This window comes from Mesitornis unicolor, unplaced genomic scaffold, assembly GCF_000695765.1.
Source record: "Mesitornis unicolor isolate BGI_N332 unplaced genomic scaffold, ASM69576v1 scaffold3829, whole genome shotgun sequence".
Classification (NCBI taxonomy): domain Eukaryota; kingdom Metazoa; phylum Chordata; class Aves; order Mesitornithiformes; family Mesitornithidae; genus Mesitornis; species Mesitornis unicolor.
The window spans coordinates 123,126-145,042 of record NW_010206505.1 but is presented as its reverse complement, the minus strand read 5'-3'; the positions used below and the strand labels follow the sequence as shown (position 1 = coordinate 145,042).

General features: G+C 37.9%; 1 protein-coding gene across 1 annotated transcript in view; it reads right to left on the bottom strand.

Annotated features, from left to right (window-relative positions):
* Nucleotides 1-1,026: 1,026 nt before the first annotated feature.
* Nucleotides 1,027-21,917, bottom strand: part of HECW2 (HECT, C2 and WW domain containing E3 ubiquitin protein ligase 2) — a 106,973-nt gene continuing 86,082 nt past the window's right edge. The window contains exons 19-28 of the mRNA XM_010191773.1: nt 20,986-21,106; nt 18,805-18,918; nt 14,998-15,150; nt 12,877-12,975; nt 10,991-11,120; nt 10,262-10,408; nt 9,503-9,617; nt 8,687-8,772; nt 6,371-6,483; nt 1,027-1,138 (exon numbers count right to left, since the gene is read on the bottom strand). Of these exons, the coding sequence (XP_010190075.1) occupies nt 1,027-1,138; nt 6,371-6,483; nt 8,687-8,772; nt 9,503-9,617; nt 10,262-10,408; nt 10,991-11,120; nt 12,877-12,975; nt 14,998-15,150; nt 18,805-18,918; nt 20,986-21,106 (1,190 nt within the window). The remainder of the gene's footprint in view (nt 1,139-6,370; nt 6,484-8,686; nt 8,773-9,502; nt 9,618-10,261; nt 10,409-10,990; nt 11,121-12,876; nt 12,976-14,997; nt 15,151-18,804; nt 18,919-20,985; nt 21,107-21,917) is intronic.

Below are 21,917 nucleotides of genomic sequence, written 5' to 3'. Positions count from 1 at the left end.
ACTTTGGTACATTCAGTGCAAAATATTTTTGGGAATTTTTTTACTCTTATAAAAATAAAAGGCATTTTTTCCCCTTGAGAGTGCTTATAGAATAAACACTAGCAGAATGTCTGTGCTAGCATGGAAATTGACAACAACAGAAATAGCAGTTTAGTTTGCTTGTTTCCTGTTTACACTCTAAGAAACATAATATAATGAACCTATAAAAATAAACAGAAGTCACTGTGTTAGGGGTTTTTCTTTTTCCTGATATGCTGTGATAAATTGCTAGTTTTTTCTTAAAATAGTTTCCATGCAGTATAAAGCATAAAATCAGTCTTTTAAAGTTCATTGTAACAGCTCATCTTTTGTCATACACACCACTGGAAAAACATTTCCACAAACCTCCTTAAAGCAAGCCATTTTTGTTACATCCTTCGTTGCTGACTTTCCTTCCAATTCACTTCTGCCCCAGGAACTTGAGCTCTATGGTGCACACCATGCAGGCACTCGTAATCTTAGGTACAGCAAGTACTGGATATGCTATTATAACATATGGCATAAAGTAATGTACCTTCATGAATTTAAAACAAAAAAAATATATCGTATGATTTTTTTGATAATTTACTGGGTAGGTAAGGGGCTGAATGATTTCACATTTTGACTTGAATTTTCTATTCAACAACTTTGATGAAATCCAGTTTTCGGGTACATGTCAGTTTTGCAGTAGCCAGGTTGATCACAACATGGGATCACATTTCTTGTTCGCTTAGAGCATTAACTTAAAAAGTTTGGCCATTCTGGAAAACCATGGATTGCAAGACTTGGTTCTCCCCACACATCAGGCACACTCTAGTTTCACTGCAGAGAGTTCTGCCACTATGCAGAATGCTCTTTAATTGCTTCATAAGCTCTCTCATGGAACCTCCTTATTTGAATGGCACCGTGAAACAATTTTCCTCTAGGAAATCCAATACAAACATTCAGTCATTCCTTGAGAAGACAGATCCACAAAAGTCCAATGAGCTGGGCACTGTGGTTTGTGTATCACTCAAGTCCAAAAGTACTTGTCTCTTCAACTGCTGTCAACAGTTTTTCATATAACATAGAGAATGATGGATAAGGGGGAAGGTCCAGACGATTGAAACAAGTGTGAGCCCTGAGGGGGAAAAAAGAGGAGGTGAAGAAGTACATTATTTGAAAAGTTCAAAAGAGAACACACAGATTGGTATGTGTTTGCATAGAGATGGGCAGATAGTATCCTTTCAGAAGACTTTGTTCTCTCAAACGATGTTTTCCAATTGAACAGGCAGTGAGGTTTAATACATTTTTTGTTCCTAATTAAAACAAGCCAGTCAGAAGCAATTATGAAGGTCTTTAAAAGAAACACACTGACAGGCCAAAAGGCATTTATCCATTAAATGTGCATGAGAAAAGAATGATGTAACATGGTAAAATTCAAATGTTCAGAAATCTTGGTTTTAAATGTATCTTCTGACTAGTAGTATTTTTTTCTATACTGACGATAATTGAATATGATATTTGTAATCATAAACAAGATACTTCAGTACACTGAATATGAATAAGATATTAGATTTGATGACATATTAAAAATAGTCTAGATATACAGGAAACAATCCCACAGTAGTAAAGAACAGACAAATCAGATGCTTTTTCTTCTTCATTTCCTTGGCATATGGCTTGTGTTCTTGGGAAGTTACTGCTTGTGCTGATTTACACTATGTAGGTATCTGGCCCTACAAGCCAACAACCTTTAGAATAATGCTTTTTGTAATTACACAAAACTATGCACGTACCTCTAGCATACCATCTGCTTTCTTAAGAAGACAACCATGTGGTTTATTTCTTAGTTTCCAAAGTCCATCTACCTCAATTTTTTTACACACTTGGAACTGACTCTTGAAACCTCTTCCAGAGAATGAAAAGGGAGATAATAAATATTTCTTCTCCTAGCAGAATAGCAGATATCATTGCCTGACCTCAGGGCAGGCTAAGGATACTACTTTCTAACACATCGTATAGACAGCATAACTATTAATGTGATGGGTTCTTGAGGAAGAAATGATGCAAAGAGAAGCTGGAAGAGGCATCTTTTCTGCTCTAAAGCTTCATACCCAAGCCTCGCTTTAGACTACTTTTAGAGGATAAAAACCTTTTGGTATTTTGCAGGTCTCTGTCTATAAATACTTCATTCTTTTGTAATAAAACGCATCACAGAGTTATTTAAATACAATCAAGCTGAAAAACAAACTTTTGCATCAGTGACATGCCCTTCATCAGTATGACCCTTATTAAGTGTAAATGTATGATGTCAGTGGAAGGACTGAACAAGCTCCCTCCTTGCAGCAAACGCAACTCATTTAACCTAACCACTCCCAGAAATGTGTCTACAACAGACCTGTACTGAGCTTCCTCTGAGCCAGAAAGTGCTGCCTTCCATGGGAGTAAATTTATTAATTGCCATTTTAAGTGGCTCTCAGCTGCCAACTACAGGGATGGAACATGAAGTGGGTTAATCTTGTTTGTTAAACACATGAGTCCATTACAAACCCTCACTGAAGGTGCAACACTCACCTGGTTACAAGCCTTATAGTGTCATAAAGAAATCAGGCTGAAGGAATGTATACACAGTACAGAAGGTGACACTATTATTGTAAATACAGTCCAGACATCAAATATGCAATAACTTAAGAAAGCATTGAACTTTTCACACTCCCCAAATACAGTATGCTTAGCACACTGCTAGTACATGCTGTATAGCAGAGAGGGCATTTCCCCACCCTGTCTTTCAGGGGCCTGGTAAAAGTTCCCCACCCGTCCATCCCTCTAAGACTCCTGGAGGAAGGATTTCTTTGTACTCTTCATCTGCCTTTCCAAAAATCTTACAAAGTAATACCTGTGATATAGCTTAAATTACTATTGCATTATCTGCACTTTAAAAAACATAAGGAAAAAGAAGAAATTTCTCTTTTGAAGAGAAGAGACTGATTTAGACCCAGCAGCAAATGGGCAACTGGACCTCAGTGATCCCTTGAGTGTGGAAGAGTCTTAGGCAATTAACAGTCTAACCACATGCTTCTGCTGCATGGGGCTGACAGCCACTCATTAGAACTATGGATCATGCTGTGTGGGCCACAAAACCACAAATTATAAAAGGCATAGCATATAATTAGCAAGGGATTCATTACAAACTGGTTTAATAGTAAGCCAGCATGTTATTTACATTTATTAAGAGAATTTAGCTTTATCTTAATTTTGAGGGCAATTTTGAAAATGCAATCAGCCACTCTGGAAAACCAAGTCATTAAAAAGACAAAAACTTTGTATTCTGAGGGAATGCATACCTTTCTCACCCTAGTAAGTAATTTTTTAAGTCTTAGAGAAAAGTGGAGTTTTTTTCCCCCCTCTATACCGTATTTTCCCATCCAAACATTTCAAACCACATGGGCACTAACTGTTCATCCTCCTGAACTCACAATTAATGACAACATGAAAAACCATCTTGGTTCTTTAAGTCTAGATTCCAAATTAATCTCCCCTTCACTTTAATGACAGCAGTAAAATAGAATGACTTAGGATTAAAATCCAGCAGTTAGACATAAATACTATTTTATATTATATAAATACTATATACTACACAAATAATGTACAGCAATGAGCCTGGAACCAATTTCCCACTATATAAGTGAATTGAAAGAGAAACAGTCCCTCCACAGATTTAGTGCAATCTACAACACAGTGCAAAAGAAGGAAGTAGAAGTAGCATCAGAACAGTGGGAACTAAGAAACCATCTAGTGAGGAAGCTAGGTAAACTTCTAGTAAATATTTTTGTGCTCATATTCACAGCTGCTTGGACCACAGTCACATACCTACGTAACTATATTAGTTGTCTTCTGTGTCTCAAAATCAGGGCGATGGGGATGGGTATTTTTATGCATTTTCAGCACTGTGGTAGTTTTTTTAGAAACGGAAGAAGAAACATAAAATCCACTGACTTGTTGAGTCCTAGCCTTTCACCACCCTGATACCAAGTGTTACCAAATTTCACAAGCACTCCCACTGAAATCAAAAGGGCAATCTGCAAAGTATAACACTGCTATGAGTGAGTGACGGTGCTTAACACAGATGCTTTAGTTATCTGAGAATCAGTAAGAGCCGGAGTGTCCTAGGGCAGCATTCTCAGCAGATCCAGCAATGTGTTTACACATGCAGGGCTTGTTTGGAAGCCTCGTGAAAGTTTGCTACTCGGGGTCGTTGTTAATGACATCTTACCTTCAAGCCAGTACTACTTGGTGTTTGCACAGTGTAAGTCTTTGAAGCTGGTGAGACACAAGCTGGAGCTACACTGCACACAGGAACTAGATAGGTAAAAATACAAACACTCCTTTCTGCTTCGGGCTTAGGCCATTTAAGCATAAACATGGAACATCATTTATTTTTTGTGAGATCAAGGTCCCATGTATGAATGCCAGGAATTGCCAGCTCATGACAACTGTAGAATGTTTGTCATATGCAGTTGTTTATTTTAACAAAACAAGTGTGTTGTTAGTTTAATTCTCACACTTGCATGTTAAAAACTATCCACAGAGACAAAAATCAAATGTTTCCTAACCAAGGGAATCATAAATGAACTTTCAAGGGCATGATGCATTCTCCTAAATGTGATGAGTTGGCATTTGCCCTACACTTGCTGAACACATTACGGTAGCAAAGCTTCTTGACGTATTTCACCATGTTGCACTACAGGAAGCTGTTTTCTTCTGCAGTTTATTACAACCACAGCTCTGTGTAACCTTTAAGAGGAAATTCTGAGCATCCTGTTCTGACACGTCCTGACCTTTTGCATTCCTTGTTAGCACCAGGAACTCCACTATTAGAGAATATATGGAAAAACTGCCACAATCTCTTTTCTTACTTAAACTCTCAAGAAAACCTTGTATTTTGAAGTCAGAAATTATTTTTTAAAAATCAAAACTTGTTCTTTTTAAACAATCAAAGCTAGTCCATAGGTCAATTATAATCAAACTATAAAGCAGACTTACTGGGCTACAAGGTATTACTAGGCCCTCAAAAGATATTAGTGTGTTTGACTTGAAATAGCTATTTCTAGAATTTGCTTATCTTTAATCTTCTGTTGTCTGGCTCTCATGTGCACTGTGAACTGGCAAGTTGGCTTTGTTTAAAGGCCACCTGCTGTGCCTGTGGATTTCACACTGCCACTTCTGCATCTTTGACTTTCTCAGTGTGGTTCAAATGGCAGCCTGCAGCCAAGAGCCAACCCAAGAGATGTCTGCCTCTGACTTTATGTTGGAGGAAAAACCTAAGTGTTGTTGGTCAGAGAAATTATCTGTGTGTCTGACAGCCACCTTGTGTCTAAAAAGAGACTCTGAATGCAAGTCATTCCTGAGGAATCTTGTTTAAGAGGAATGGGCTATGATTAGGGTTGAATTTCCTCCATGGATGAGCCCAGCCCAAAACTACTACCACAGGCTATAAGCAGCATACTAAAGCTGAGATCTGATTAAGTGGAGTTAGTTCACCCACACTCCACACACTGATCTGTATTTCTAACCACTGTTAACCCATTCTAGAGGCTACAGAATTACAGAACTGGATAAAAGCAAATATTCTAGAAACGTATCAGCCTGATTATGATACAGAAAAGGCTAGAACCTGCCTTGTACAACTCAACTCCTGCTTTTGTATCTTGGACTCTCATGCTCTTCTTTTACCCTTTTCACACATTTCAAAAGAAGACCCTACTTGTGGTCTTTGAAATCTTCACCCTTTCTTGTCCCTGTGTTGCCTCTGAAGCCAATGACCCCCTACTCAAAATACACCTCTTCTGCAACACATAACTTGCCTCTTATCTGTTCAGACTCTTGATATCAGACAAAGCATAAAATTACATAACTAAACTATACTGTACAGGTTGTATGGGTCTAATCCAAAAAGTCTGATAATTAGCTTTCACTTACAAGTGCTACTTAATTTTAATTCATATTAATCTTTGCTCCTAAGTAAAGATCTGCATGTTCAGGAAGTAAATACTGCACATTTAATAAAAATGTACCAAAATCAAATTCAGAAGTAGTTATCATGCTAATATACTTTTCCATTAAACAAGCATTACAATATGGATGCCAGCCACAGTTACACTGCCTTGTCCATCTTACAAGAAAAAGAATTGAGTTGAAAGAAAGATGGATGCATTGGACACTGGAACAACAGGGAAGTAAGTTTTTACGTAAGGTATAGTATATCTACATATTCAGAGAAAACCTCTTTATGCTGCTCAAACAGCTTATCTATTATCCTGGTAACTGATGTTCCAAAGCATCTCTAGCATTAATACACACACAGTTGTACCTTGGAAGAGCAGTGATCTTCCCCCACTTCTCTACACAGAATCTTCTTGGACCGTTGCTCCCCCGTAGAGAGGCAAATCCTTCATAAGGTATGCTGGATGTGCCTGTAACAAACTTTCAGCGCAAACAAAACATCATGGATATTGGATACACAGATGGTGTGGTTTAGAAATTTATTTATATCGGCATACCCACTGAAGTCCAAATGCTTATGTATAAGCATTTGCAAAACAAGGGCATTTGTGAGGCACAAATAATAAATGCTACTTTAAATGGAGGATAAAGGAAAATAGACCTTTTCCTGATAGAGCTTTAGAAGAGACAACTTATCAGCTTAATTTCCTGCAAAGGTTTCTCTTTGAAAGGGTAATTATGCTACATAAATAATACAGAATAAAACACTATTAATATCAAGTTACTTAAACTTAGGCCTAAGTTACTTTTTCCCTACTGTTTTTATTATTCTGTATTAAGAGGAACTAATATAAAAGTAATCGCATATGGTAATGGCTTTCTGTTAACCCATTTAGGCTATGTGGGTTTTAATGTCTTAATAAACCATGATAATAAATACTATATAAAAATTACTAAATTCTGAAGGTTAGGTAGAGTACCCACAGACATTTGCTGAAATGCCATCTATTGAGCAGATTTAGCTAGAAGATGTCATGAACAGACCAAACATGGGTTTTGACAAATCAGAAGCTACTTAATTTTTAATCACAGAATCACAGAATCTTAGGAGTTGGAAGGGACCTCGAAAGATCATCCAGTCCAACCCCCCTGCCAGAGCAGGATCACCTAGACTAGGTTGCAGAGGAACGCATCCAGGCGGATTTTGAATGTCTCCAGAGAAGGAGACTCCACAACCTCTCTGGGCAGCCTGGGCCAGTGCTCTGTAACCCTTACAGTAAAAAAGTTTTTCCTCATATTCAGATTGAACCTCCTATGTTCCAGCTTGCTCCCATTGCCCCTTGTCCTGTCATTGGCTGTCACTGAGAAGAGCCTGGCTCCTTCCTCCTGACACTTGCCCTTTACAAATTTATAAACATGAATGAGGTCTCTCCTCAGTCTCCTCTTCTCCAAGCTAAAGAGCCCCAGCTCCCTGAGCCGCTCCTCATAAGGGAGATGCTCCACTCTCTCCATCATCTTTGTGGCCCTGTGCTGGACTCTTTCAAGCAGTTCCCTGTCCTTCTTGAACTGAGGGGCCCAGAACTGAACACAATATTCCAGATGTGGTCTTACCAGGGCAGAGTAGAGGGGAAGGAGAACCCCTCTTGACTCACTAACAACACCTGTTCTGATACACCCCAGGATGCCATTGGCCTTCTTGGCCGCAAGGGCACATTGCTGGCTCATGGTCATCCTGCTGTCCACCAGGACCCCCAGGTCCTTTTCTGCCTGGCAGCTCCAGCCACTCGTCCCCAAGCCTGTAGCGCTGCATGGGGTTATTGCGACCAAAGTGCAGGACCCGGCTCTTGGCCTTGTTGAAGCTCATACAGTTGGCCTCAGCCCATTGATTCAGCCTATTAATGATCTGGATATGATAGAAACTTCTGATTAACATATGTGATAAGAACTTGTAAGCAGATATCTCTGGCTCTCCATCAAATGAGATATTCTGGACTGCTTTTTACAGACCTTTTTTAAGTACTTAAACACATAAAAAAAGAAAATCTTTCGTCATACTCATCTAGGTTATGATCCGATGCAAATTCTGAATTGTTAAAACAGTGAATTTCATAATAGATCAAGAACATCGTGTGGTTGGGGTGGGGGGTTGCCTGTTTCTTTACAGATATGATGGACATAAGCTGAATCCAAAAAAAATTAAACCCACATGTATAAATACTTGTCTGTTGAGATGTTTTTGTCCTACATCAGCAGGATGATTGGACTCTGCAGGCTGACTTAGAGAAAGTCGAACTGGGCTGATTTTCAGGCTTTCATAATTATTTTCTGATTTGAGACACTTCAACTTCCACGTAAGCTTTCTCCTTCCTAAGCTGTACAATTATTAAAATTTCTACCTAATGATATAACCAATTACAGTTTTTCTTTTTTAGCTTTACTGGTCTTAATGTACTTTTAATCAAACAATAGTAAAGGATTATTGACATCAGATACTTTACCTTAAATGTATTTCTTAAGTAAGAAATCTATAAAAATAGCTGTGAGCTTCAGTCACTTAAAATTATTACAGTTAGTCTCTGAGGATTGTCAGCATCACTGTAATTTTTGGATGTCATATGGGACTAGATGAGCATCTAATTTTAATGATGCACACTATTTCTACACAGATCAGCTGATTTCTTACCTGTAAAAGTCTTAGTCGTTGTTCATTGTTGAATCTTTCCACAGCAGCCCAAAACCACCGAATTACAATGTGATTGTCATGATAACCTGTTAAAACAAAAAGAGCCTTTATACCTTTAGGTCCTACAAAAGTGGTTGAGAGAAGAGTTAATAAGCTTTTCCTAGTTTGGCCCTGGTCACAGTAATGCCATATTTCTTATCCAATTACAGCAAAAGGCAGGAGGTGAGAGAAGAATACTCCTGAAATGCTTAAAAATCTTAAAATCTCTTTTGCAAGCATTGCTTCCATTAATCTATCACTAACAGGAATGACAATTCTTTAAATATTCCAATGCTGTAGAGTTTTTACATATCTAAAGCTACAAATGATACTACAATCACCTCTCAAAGGAGTTTCCAAATCCTCCATTTTTCTCAAATTATCTCAACTGCCAGCCTGCAGTCAACTGGGATTACTCCTAATTTCCTGTCATCGTTGAGAGTGGAAAAGAGGTAGATCCTTCTAAGACTGGTAACCATTGCCATTTGTCTCCAATGTCTGGGCGGTACTCTACTAGTGTGCAGGTGAGCACAGGACTTTCTGTGGAGAAGACCGCTCTGTTATGCTGCCCAGACAAAAATTATAAGGGAAGAGCTACATGGGAAAACAATGAAGCAAACTAAAATGGGCAAATTATCTTCTCCTAACACAAACTTAACCACAGAAATTCAAAAGATACTAAAGATGTATCTCGTGGGATGGTTCTTAAGTGTTTTAGAAATTGGGTAATTCCAGACGTCCCAACACTATCAGTGAACAATTAAAAATTAAGGGTACCTCCTCTATACTCCGTATTATTTCTCCAGTCACTCAAGTCAATTTCTGCTGTGCCAGCTATAACCAATTCCAGTTCTCTGGCATCAAACACAGACACAAGTCTCGCATCAACCACCTGTGAGAAGAAATAAAATGGATAGCAGCATTTCTTCATTTATTGCTTTTTGCCTCCCCATAAAAGGCTTGTCTACTACTAAGACATTTATCAGGTAACGCTTCTCACAAAACAGAAAGAATAAAGGTTTTTTTCTTTTTAAAGGCAAGGACATCTTTATCTTATGCTGCAGTTCTATTAGAGGATCACAGAGACTTGGAGAGAATTTTGTTGGCAAATAATACTGAATTATTTCAGGACAGATTAAGTTAAATACATTCAATTCAACTGTTCATGCTAAAACAGGTAAGAGGTAAATACCTTGAAATACACTCAGTCTACTATGTTACAGTAAGTGCAGCATGCACACAAAAAACCTCAAAGGCCTAGTGAAGAAGCAGATGGGTCACTTTAGCAAGCATTCACTACTAATTGTACAAATAGGGATCAAGAGTATTTTCCAGTTTAAAAAGATAAATAACTATAGTGTTTAAGTCGATGACTAACAATGATTTTATTCCTTGCTCCCCCCAGATTTCTGTATGGGCACTTCTGATTATACATGTATCTGCTTTTTGGGCCTCTCTTTTGGGAAATCTGTATGAGGATAGAAATATTTTGGGAGGATAAAGGAAGAATGTAAATTTCATTTAGGAGTTGTTTACCTCATAGAAACCACGAACTAGACTTTCTGTTTGTTGTACAACTCCTCTCTCAATTCTCCATTTCACCATTCTTTCTATATATTCTTTCTTGTTCTTTTCAGTGACTGGGATGTTGGCACCTCCTGGCTTTAATTCCCGTTCTGTGATCTTAGGATAAAAGATGACCAAGTAACAACACAGTATAATAAAGACAAAATAAAGAATTATAAGAATTTAAACTTTTAAGTTGAAGTAATTCCTCAAAAGCACTACCCAAGACTGACTTTAGCAAACTGGAATATGTGAAATAAGAGAACATACAACAAATCTTGTTTTAGATAAAACCATACTTAAATCCCATACAATCTGGAGAATCTTCGTATTTAGTATGAAGAATAAGCTGAGAAGAAGAAACACTATAGAGATTAAAGTAGTGAAGTCTTCTAAACAGTACCATAACAGAGGTGTTGTAATACATTTGAATGTTAACTGTGCTGCATACTGCCTCCAGCAGAGCAATCCAAAATGCTAATATTTCAGATAACTTCCAGAAAATCTCCTTAACCAGAAAGACACGTTTGACCAGTTACAAATAATAATTCCTCCTTAGATTTCAACACTGCTTTCGTCAACCAGAATTTTATAAAAACAAGTTCAAATCAGCATGGAATGACAGTCACTTTTCTCTCCAAATACATGTTTATCTGGCATCTTTTAATTTAAGGAAATGAAATTAAGAATCTTACACACCTGCCCAAAAACTTCTTCATTTACAGTAAATGTGAGATCTAGGATATCATGTATATCATTGTCTTTCATCCACTGCAAACTCTGGTGAAACTCCTCGTCAAGATATTCCAGGTCACTCAGGTCACAGAGTCTAGCACAAATGAGAAGAAAACATACAAAGACAGATGACAGCAGCAGTGTGTGCTCAGTAACTAAACTCAGACAGGACAGTCCTGAAACATGAACTGAAAATGGGAGCTAAAAGAAAAATCAACAGAATAAGGAAGACACTACTTCAAATCTCTGTTTATTCTGCCAGTAATAGCAGTTACTGCATAACACAAAATGGTTTTATTAATAAACTAAAACTCCAGAAATTTATTAATTTGAAGACACAATTGTTTTTTAGCTTATGGTGAGTCTATCCCATATTTCCTGTGAAGAAATATTTTGGGATTATGAAATCACATAGATTGAAGTGACAAAAATTTCAAATCATAAAAGAAATTGTAAGTTTTTATAGCAAGCAACCACTATCCTTTCTGCTCATGTGACCACACCGCTACCTCTCTTGTCTCTGCACTGTGCAAAAAAGTCTGTTCAGATATCCTGCTTACCACAGAAATATCTTTTCACTTTTTGCAATGTTTCCCCTTGCCTGATCCTTCTTTAACAAATCCAACCTGTCCCTTGCTGTCTTTAACAGTGACTACGCCAAACTTTGAACATGTCAGCTGTTAGTATCGTGGTGGCAATTTCTGCCATTCTTCTTAACTCCTTAAACCCTGTTCTGTGAAATAAGACACTGAGGATATTAATGAAGGTGCTTTTCAGCTGTAGGGTTCCCTGCCTGCTTCTATTCTTGGGTCTGAATCAAGTCAAAAGAAAGCCCTGTACTTTAATTTGGATGCTCAAGTGTAGTTTACATTGACAGTAACAGCCCCTACATCAAAGTTGATGGACTGGGCACAATGTCCCATCTGCAGAGGTAGTCTGGATGGCTCATCAGTTCTGAGGAAAGCAAAGGTCGTGGCTTAGATGAGGAAGTTGCATGAATTAAGCTGTGTACACAGGTGGCCAACCCTCATTTTTAATTTTAGCTTTTAGAGAAGCAGCAAGTTAAACAATTAATTTAATTTGGCAGTCACACAATGTGAGTATTAAAAGTGTATCTAGGGTAAGTTCTCATTCTTATTAAAATGATTCTATTATCATTTAGGTACTTTTAAAATAGACGTGCAATAGGAATGGATGCATTACTCCATGCTACTAGAAGGTATGATGTTTTATACAAAAAAATACCCTTCCAGACTTCTCAAAAACAGCTTTCAAATGGAGGACAAAAAGTGAAGCACCTTAAGTTCATTAGGTCTTCAATTGCATGCTGAGCATGTGTAGCTCTCATTGTTTCAGCCAGAACAGGAGTAGCTGTTCTGAAAACCAAGTCTGAAGTATACTGAATTAAAGCTCCTCGAAATGGAGATTGCCAGCAATCAGTCTACTTCTAAGAATGGGTCTTGCAGTCAGGGTTACAAAGTGATTCATATCCTATCTTTGAGTCATTACAAGACAAATGAATAAGAACTCTATTAATATCTAGAATAAAACCACAACATTTAATTTTACAACTTGAAATGTAAGATTTTGTAGAAGAAAGCTCATAACATGGCTAAAACAAAGTATGAGGTTTTCATACTGATCAGAAACTACTTAGGTAACTGGCTAAAAACCATAAGCAGAAACAAGTAAACTTTAAAAAAAACCTCCTGGACTGAAATGAAATTATTAAATTATAAATAGTGGCCTGTCTACTGTGATGATAAACCATCATAATTTATCCATACATAAGTGGCATCATCCATGGGAAAGGAACCAAATGAAAAAGTTGAGAGAACAATTCTACTTACATTCGGAGGAGGGCTTTATAAAAGGGTCGTGTGAAAAAGGCATCTAGCAAATACTGATGTATCAGAGCAAGACCAAGAATTCGACCACTAAACCTGAACCTGGAAGAGAAAGAGTTACAATCATTATACTGAAACTCTGTGGTTTGTACACTGCTCTGTCATCAAAACTTACATATATTTCCAAACAGCATTTTAAAATCAGATAGCTATGTCTAAACTGTGGTATTTTTGTTATTTTTCTTGTGTTTCTTTTACATTCTCAGTAGGCACAGAAAAAATGCAAGTCTGCAGGGTGTGGAAAATCCCTCTGATACTCAAGCTGCAAGTTCTCAAAAATGCCAGATCTGTATTAACCCAATCAACCCCTGCCAGACTAGCCTCTTTATAAAAGCATATCTCCCAAAATGATAGCCAGTGCATTTTATTTACACACCCCATACAGGATTAACTAGTTTTCACGTTACTGGGAGGCCAAAGGTTTTTCTACCTTTTCCCAGCCTGACAGATGTGTCCCTTGCTGTATGACTTTTCTGCTTACAGTGGCTCCTTGTTCCCTCTTCTGAATGGTGATTAGGGAGTTCTAGATACATTTTCATGAACAGTGGCTGGAAGCTTTTCTATGTATCTTCAGCCCTACACCAATGGAATCTAAATGACCTCTTCCTCGCCCCTCTCTCATTCTTCCCTTATAATCTTCATTTTGCCGGGTGTGTAAGAAGGGTTTGGGAGGAGAGAGTGAGTCTGACAGATTTGAGATCAGATGGCAGCAACTTTGAAATAGTAGGGTTTTTGCAAATACTTCCATAAGAGGAAAGATCCATTGTGAAAAATCCTCCACATCTCTGGAACTAGATTTAAGTCTAGTGTTCCTTTTCAAAGAAAATAATGTTTCTTAAATTTTCTGTTTGTGCATCCTCAGCAACATTTTTATTGGAAAGATCAGGGCTCTATTATACCTGCCTGTACACAGGGTTTGCAAGACGAGGATGTGACATGCAGAGCCTTCTCCTTCCATGCATAACTGCTCGTCACAGCTGCATTTTCTGAATTCACCCTAAGGCTGTACACGACCAGTGCTGTCACTGGCACCAGCACTCCCAGAAAGAGACAGGGTCATGCCTCCCTCACCCCCAAGGCCTCTGGTCCAGCACTGCAGAAGCTGCATAGCATGTAAGGCTTTTTTCTCCCTTTTTGACAGACTGTTCTGCTTTTACAATACAGCATATGCCAGTTATTGTTGCAGTATTGGAGTTTAACAGGTAGGCTGCTTCAACTAACTGAACTGGATGCACCCAACCATTACAGTTTTCTATTAATTTTTAAAACTAGTAATGAGATTCCTTTCTGATATTCATTCTTCATAACTGCCTTCCAATAAACAAGAACTCAGTACATATCTGTCCTACACAGATGAGCACTTGTCATTCCTCTAATACTCCACCACTAACTACCTACACAGCAGAATTCTCTGTGAATATTCACAGCACAGCTTTACAGACTTAAGGCGATGCCATGGCTTAAATCAACTGAAGGCGATTTAAACTGGCTTATAATTGTGAAAATGGGATTATGTAAAAGTCCTTGACAACTGTTTTAGAAGTATGTGTGCATGTACAGACTTTGCTTAAGAGCTATGTAATCAGCAGTGTACCCCCATCTCCAATTAAGACACCTCCATAGATTTCCTCCCAATGGATATGTTGGGTTTTTTCCACTGAGGAGACCTCTGTACTCTTTAGGAAGGCTCAAATAAATTACATACAGTAACATCTGTTTGAAATGTCCCTTAATCTCCTTAAGTTGATAAAAAGCAATGTTTCATTCATTTTTTTAATGCACAAGAGGTTAATATTTCTTCCACAAAATGACTGCTAACGTACAAGAAACACAGAGAGCTGTGTTGTGAGACAATCCCATGGTATGTGTTCCAAATCACAGTTTTGCTGACTCTGTGAGAAATAAGATCATTTAAAACCACAAGAGAAAATGAAATCAGAAAAGTTTAAAGAAATGCAATTATTTTGCTGCTGGTTAAAAAGATCAGTTTCTGTGTTATATGAGCAATTGTCTACAAGTGGGAAAAACAAAAAAAAATATTTGAAAAACAAAAATAATTCTTACCACTCATGGTGATTGTCTACAAAAGCAGACATGGGACTTATTTGTACTGTATAGGTATCATTGGCTGAATATTCAAACAAACCATAATATGGATTGAAGAGCTCTCGAGACACCAGGAAAAAAAACTCTCTTGAAGGTCCACTGTAGTCCAACCTTTAAAGAGAAACTTGGTATTACTATAAAGTGTTCATTGTGTGCAAAGAAACACTTATTTGAATCTATATTCCTTACTCTATATTTTAGTTACATTTTCATAGTATTTTAACCAGAACCCTTATCCGGCAGATTGCTTAATGCCAAGGTATGTGAAGTCCTCATGGGGTCATTCTGAAATGGAATCACTCGGAGGACTGGAATGAATGCTCTATGCCGGCTGCTCTCATCAAAAATTTTGGCTCCAGCTGTAATGGTCTCTTTGCCACAGGAATATCACCAAATAATTGGGAGCAGGGAAGGGAGAGGAGGAAACATGAAAAGAGCCAACAGTAGACCTATCTGCATCTGACAAATTAAGAATGAAAATGAACAATGGTCACATTTTGGCTCTGCAGACTTGCAACAATAGCACAATTTGAAGGACAGTATTTCTGTTTTCCCTAGCAATATAATCCGAGATTACTTCAGTGATTTATCGTTCTTGGTCTAAATTTTCTTGTCTATCTTCCAAACTTGAGTGCATTGAAAAGTCTTTTGGAGAGTGCATTTCCTTTGGTTTTTTGGGTTTTTTTTGCTATTTCAGGATTCCAGTACTAATGAACAAGGGAATCTAAATAACCCCTTCTTCTGAATCATAAACAAACTCATTGCTGACAAAGCACTGAGGCTGAATTTTGACATTATGCTGCAGGTCACCAGTGAACTGAGTTAAGTATGAAGCTAATGCTCTGGTAGAATTGGAAAACAGAAAACTAGGGGTTTTCCTGTGGGGAACAGAGATTATTGTAATCCTAACAAATAGATATGAGGATTTATCTTCTACAGATTGAAGATTTCATACTTGACTTCTAAGAAGGTCTTAATTTAGTAATAAGACAATGCACTGATCAGAAGTATCACAGATAAGGTCAGCTTTCAAATAGGACTTCTGGTACTAATGTTTTGGCTTATAAACTTTTACAGAAGACAAACATAGCTAAGAGTTGTTTTTGAGGATGAAGTTGTCAGGAAAGTAAAGACTAGGTACCATTACCAAGTTGAGGACAAAGCTGCTTTCCTCTGTTGAATAAAAACCACTTTCCCTTTGGTCATTTGGAAGCACTTCGCTTCTGTTAAGCTTCAGAAGTGAAGTACTGAAACAGATCCTTACCCTGGCAAGAAGGGCAGATTCCATCCTCAAATTGCAGAAAAAAAACCAAAACTATTTGATAACATGGACAACTGTTAGATATTAATGTTGGCAACAAATACCAGGATCAAGTAAAGGGTCATCTGGAAAACTCTTCTGGGATAAACAGACTCACTATGAAACGTTAAGACAGAATAGAAACTGTGTCCTTGACTACCAGCCATTTCATACGGCTCCTTTTGTACACAGAGTTACTGTGAGTCATGTTAAATAAATCAATCATGAGAGTCCTGCACTGCCAGTCAGATTTATCCCACAATTAAAGGCTTGGCACAAGGGTGAGAAAACTTCATACAAGAGGTATGCAACCACACAACAGCTGCAACTGTGGGGCATTTGGGTATTCAGGAGTAGAGTAATATGTTGTTGGCAACATGACTCATGTCTCCTAGGAAGCAACATTAATACTCCAGATTTACTACTCTTAAATGCAAAGCAGCTTCTGCTAATAATTAATTGAACTTAAGGAAACTAACTTTAAGTAACCATATTCCTTGTATAAAAGTTTTCTTTATCACCACACGAAGTACGAATGTAAAAACATTAAGCTAGCATCACGATTGCATGACTGTAGAAATTGAAGGTTCAAGGAAAATACCAAACATTGAGACTTATGATAAAAATCACATGAACAGCAACAACTATGTCTGAGTTGCCCCATTTATTAATTCATACACTAATAAATCATTACTATAATGTTTTAACTTGTGAGGATTTAATTACCTATTACTTTAAGACTTACACCTCTTTACTGAGAGGAAAAGAAATGCAAGAGCAAACTCCCATTTTAAAACTTAAAAAAGGAAAAGGAGGAGCAAATAGGAAACAATTAACTTTCAGTATTCCTCCTCCACATCTTTCTCCTCTCCTCCACCCTGACCTGTATTTCTACACCTAGCCAAATGAATAGTTTGATGTGATACATATCCTTGCACCATCTCTGATGAAACAATACTATTTGCACACATCCTTTCTTCATGCAAAACACAGATTTGTAAATAGAGAATTGACGTCATTTTAATTTGACTTTGCTCTTAATTAACTCATTCTTTTCCATTAAGAAGAGAGTCTTGTGTAAAGCTAGATATAAAGGGAACATGATGTGTCACCCCTATTTCCAGGTCACTCTTTATCTTGCCATCCTGAGTGATGAAATGCAAACCCCTGATGTCAGATGAAAGGAGACAGTCCATCTGAATCAATCTCTATCTCATGTACAATTTTAAATTTTTTCCTTTCATTTTTAAATCTGAGTCGAGGTTGTAGCTGTGAAAGTAAAGGGTGGTAGGGCTGTGTAAGACAGGCCTCACTCCTGCACCTCCACCTTGCTCTGTCAATACAGTGCAATCTGCCTTGTCATTCCAGTTCTGCGTTTTTCCTCAGACAGCATGGTGATATTATTTATATGAACAAGTCTACACTTGGCTCTCAGCTGTCAACATTTTGTTATTTTAAGACTTCAGTGAATCCTTATTAACACTAAGTACTTCAAGGTGGACTTTAAACTAACAACAGGATTTAAGGGTTTTCTCAATGACAGATTAATTTTATTTAAACTTGTATGAGATGTTTCTGCTACAAATTAGCTATTTTAAAGACTCGCACATCGCATGGCAATAATGCACACTACAGCATTCCAAGAGCTGTGTGCTGCAGTTTCTGAAATATCAAGGAATAAAATTTTGAATGCATGTACAAATATATTAATGAAATATATCAATAAATATGTTATATTAAGATCTGGCAAAGGAGGCAGAAATCAAGAGACAAAAGAGGCAAATAGTGCACTGTTCCAGTTTCACTTGCAAAGAAAATCTAACCACATCTTGCTTTGCAATGCATGTCTTGCAACCTGTAACAAGTTAGACTTTCATTAGCCAGACTGAGCATTCTCTGAAGTGACTCTGAAATGCCAGAAAAATCTGTGTTTGACAGCTAGCAACAGCTTAGTTGCTTTTATTCATGATGCAGGCCCTGGCCTGGACAGACAGTAAGCACCTCCTGTAGCACTGAGGGCTTTCAGGTCCTGTTGCCTCAGACAGGAGTTGAAGTAAGGACTGAACCTCTATAGCCTACTTTTGAAGCGCCATCCCTCCAACAAATGGCAGCTGTCCTTTAACAAGCACTGGAGGTATAATGTCAGTACTGACAGAAAAAAATACGAATAACATGAGAAAGTTGTTTGTTTCTTCTTTTCTTTCCCAGCAACATTCTGAAACAGAAACCAACTATTGTGAAAATTCACATAAGCACATGCATCTCTTCTGCAAAGGCAGGATACTTTACATTTCACAATGCCTAAAAAGTCATCGTGAACAGCTGTATGTTCTAGGCCTATGTATGTGGCATTTCCTGATTGTCATCCTTCCTCTTTTCACTCTAGACCACAAGACATTTGGTGAAACAGCAGCTGCAAGACACACTGAGTTCTGAGATCACATTTACTTCCCTGTTCTACTCACCCTTCTTCCCCAACAAACGTGACATAGAGTTTATTTCTCTGCAGGTCTTTTCTTGAGTAGCCCATGATCTGGTTAAAGGCATCTTCTAGCAAGTGATCTCTCCTGATGATTAATCTGAAGAGCAAAATAATTTTGAAACAGCCATTTGACAAGATGAACCACAGCTGGAAACATCTATTTACACTGCAAAGTAACAGTGTGACTTCATAGAGATATACGATTTTATGCTGGGTAACTTGATCCAGATCAGGCAGCTTCTGTCCATCAGTCTGTCTCCCTCAAGGATCAGCATTAGATTTCAGTAAAATGTCTCTTGTACAAAAAAAGCATAGTTTTACTTTTACTACCCTAGTTCTTCCCTAAATTAAAGGCTTCAATGGGGAAAGGTCCTGAAGGGGGTATTTTCATAAAGTTTAAAATCCTTTTGTAAGGCTGGGCCTCTAAATCAGTCTTACTGTAAGCAAGAATCTAAACTGTTATGTAAAAATCCATCTCTTAAGAAGGAAAAAGATAAAACCATGGGAAAGTCACTGAATGGTAACTCCAGAATCATGCCTCCCAGCATTATCCAGTGTAAGTGTGACAGGACAAAAAGTCTAGAAGGAATAGCAATTCTTTGTCCAAAACCAGACCGAAGCATCAGACATGAAAACATACTGTATCTTCTAAAAGAAAAATTGTGAAAATGAATAACTGCCAGAATGATCTAAAATAAAAGGGGAAAGAATCCTTCTTACTTAAACATTTTATCTTCTGCCAAAAAGCTGTGTTTAATTAGTTTCCTGACATTTAGCTTGCTTTATATTCAAATACTGCCTCACATGTGCATTTGATCAGTCGGTCAGACCGAAGCTGGGAGGTACTGGTGCCCACAGAGAGGCAGCTTACCCCTGCACATAGCATAGCCTCTCACATAGCTCTGGCTGGCCTTACTGCTTGGGCAGAGATCAGTCAGTGACTGCACGGTGCTACCCTGCAGAGGGCACAGAGGCAGAGAGGCCAGGAACCCGCAAGGTACCTGGGTGACAGGAGGACCCAGGCAGTATGCATGTATGCTGGGGAGAGGAACCCAGAGAAAACTTCTGTTCCAAAATCAAGCTGTTGTTCTGCTTAAAAATCCACAGTATGATGACAAATAGGTCAGGAAGGAAAGGTGCAGGAAATGTAGTGGGTGTTACAGGCAGCAAATGCCATCCTTTTCTACCAGCTATTTGTGTCCAAGCATTCAGGAAAAAAACTTTCATAAATTAAGCTTTAAGTGTTTATGATTTCATTACACTAGGCAGACAATGTCCGATCCCTGCCTCTTAAGACTGTCTAAACAGTAGCATTTTAATCCCATCTCAGCTGTGGAAAACTTTGAACAAGCTCACATAAATGAAGTCTGAGCTCTGCATATATATCTGCTACATGTGAGAAATGCCTGGCTGGGGGAAATAAAACAAAAAACCAAACAGACAAAAAACTCACCCCCTATTCTAATAGAAGAAATGGTTAAAAACATGTTCTAGTGCCTCATAGCAACTATGAACTATGACAGTTTGACAGCTGGCACAAGACTTGCTAATGTACAAAATTATGAAAGTATATGATTATGATCCTTAACGTAACAGTATATGATTACCAAATAAAGGAAGGAGGGAAGACCTCACTCCAAGCACTCTAACATTCAGAGTGCCAAAGTAAAAATATTAGCAGTTTTTTAAGGTAATCCTTAGAATTTAATAACATTTAATTTTATGAGTCCTCTTCACTAAAGAGGACTGTGACATCAGTACAGGCAGTGATGTACAGAAGAAAAGCCTATCTAGTTTTTCAATGGCAAAAGACATGAGAAAGTATAATTGTTTATATCATAGCAATTGCTATAATGGAAGAATTCAGATGCCTTCTGTTCTGCATGTCTCTTCTAAAAGCACTTTTTGGCACTGTATTGGTAATATTGTTTGTACGAAAATGCCGTTGGAGGAAACACAGAAAAGAAGTGCTCAGAACTTTCTGTATCCTCTGCTATGAATAACATGCTGGCACTAAGTCTTTTCTGACAGGCTTTGTATTTTCTGAAGTGCAAGGGTAACCATAACATCTGCATTCCTTCCAATGGGAAGAAGCTTGTAGACGTGCAAGGCAAAGCAAGCTGCCCGAGAAACAAATTCAGTTTCAAGAGATTCTTCAACATACTTCAATTTCCCTGGGCCTTGTCCATATCCTTTAGTCTCCAACTTCCTGTAAAAGTTCCTCAGCTTGGCTTCAAAATCTCTTTTGTAAGGAGCTGGAGCTCGGGCATTGGCACGCTGAGTACCTGCAGGAAGCAATAAGCAAAAATGGAACTGTAGTGACATGAACTGATTAATGTCCCATCTTCTACCGAAAAGACTCCTTAATAGCAAAAGGCATGGTATGTGCTTGGTTTAGTCACATTTATAAAGAGTAAAAGCAGCATAATTTCAAATCTGGTCTACATCCAAGACTTTTTGGTTGCTCATTTCCAACAGTACCATCTTTCTAAAGTAAGTCTTAAAAGAGCAGACCCAGGTCAATGCAAAAGATGGATTAAAAAAACACCACAATCAACTGGAAAGTCTTAACTTTTGTTTTTCAAGTACACTTTATGTCTATCCTCTAAAATAGCTCATGCAATAAATGTTCTGCTCTGTTCTGGTTTTAATATTATCAGGAAAAACAAGAACTCAGGAATGAAGCATAAACAGACTGTACTCTGCTGTGCCCCTGTTGACTACATCAAGCTGAAGAAAAAAGACTTTTGGAAATTCCCTAGCAGAAGCTTTTCCTTGGGGAAGTACAAGGAAGAAAAATATTGCAAGAATGGAAAGACTACAAAATTTAAGTTTGTGGAACTTCCCACATGTGACTTCAGGAACATACATGATGGTCATCTAAGTGAATTTATTTTTTAAAAACTGTTTTTGAGAGTCTATTTCTTAAAAGCAGGGAGAGATGAGAGATCTATATGCCAAAAGAAAAAAAGGCATACCCCCACACCTTCATGTACAAGTCTAGTATATACAAATCAGGTGTTTAGTCTGATCTATTCTGAATATTACAGCCTTTAGAACTTCCACTACCTTCCTGGATAAACTAGTCCAATTGAT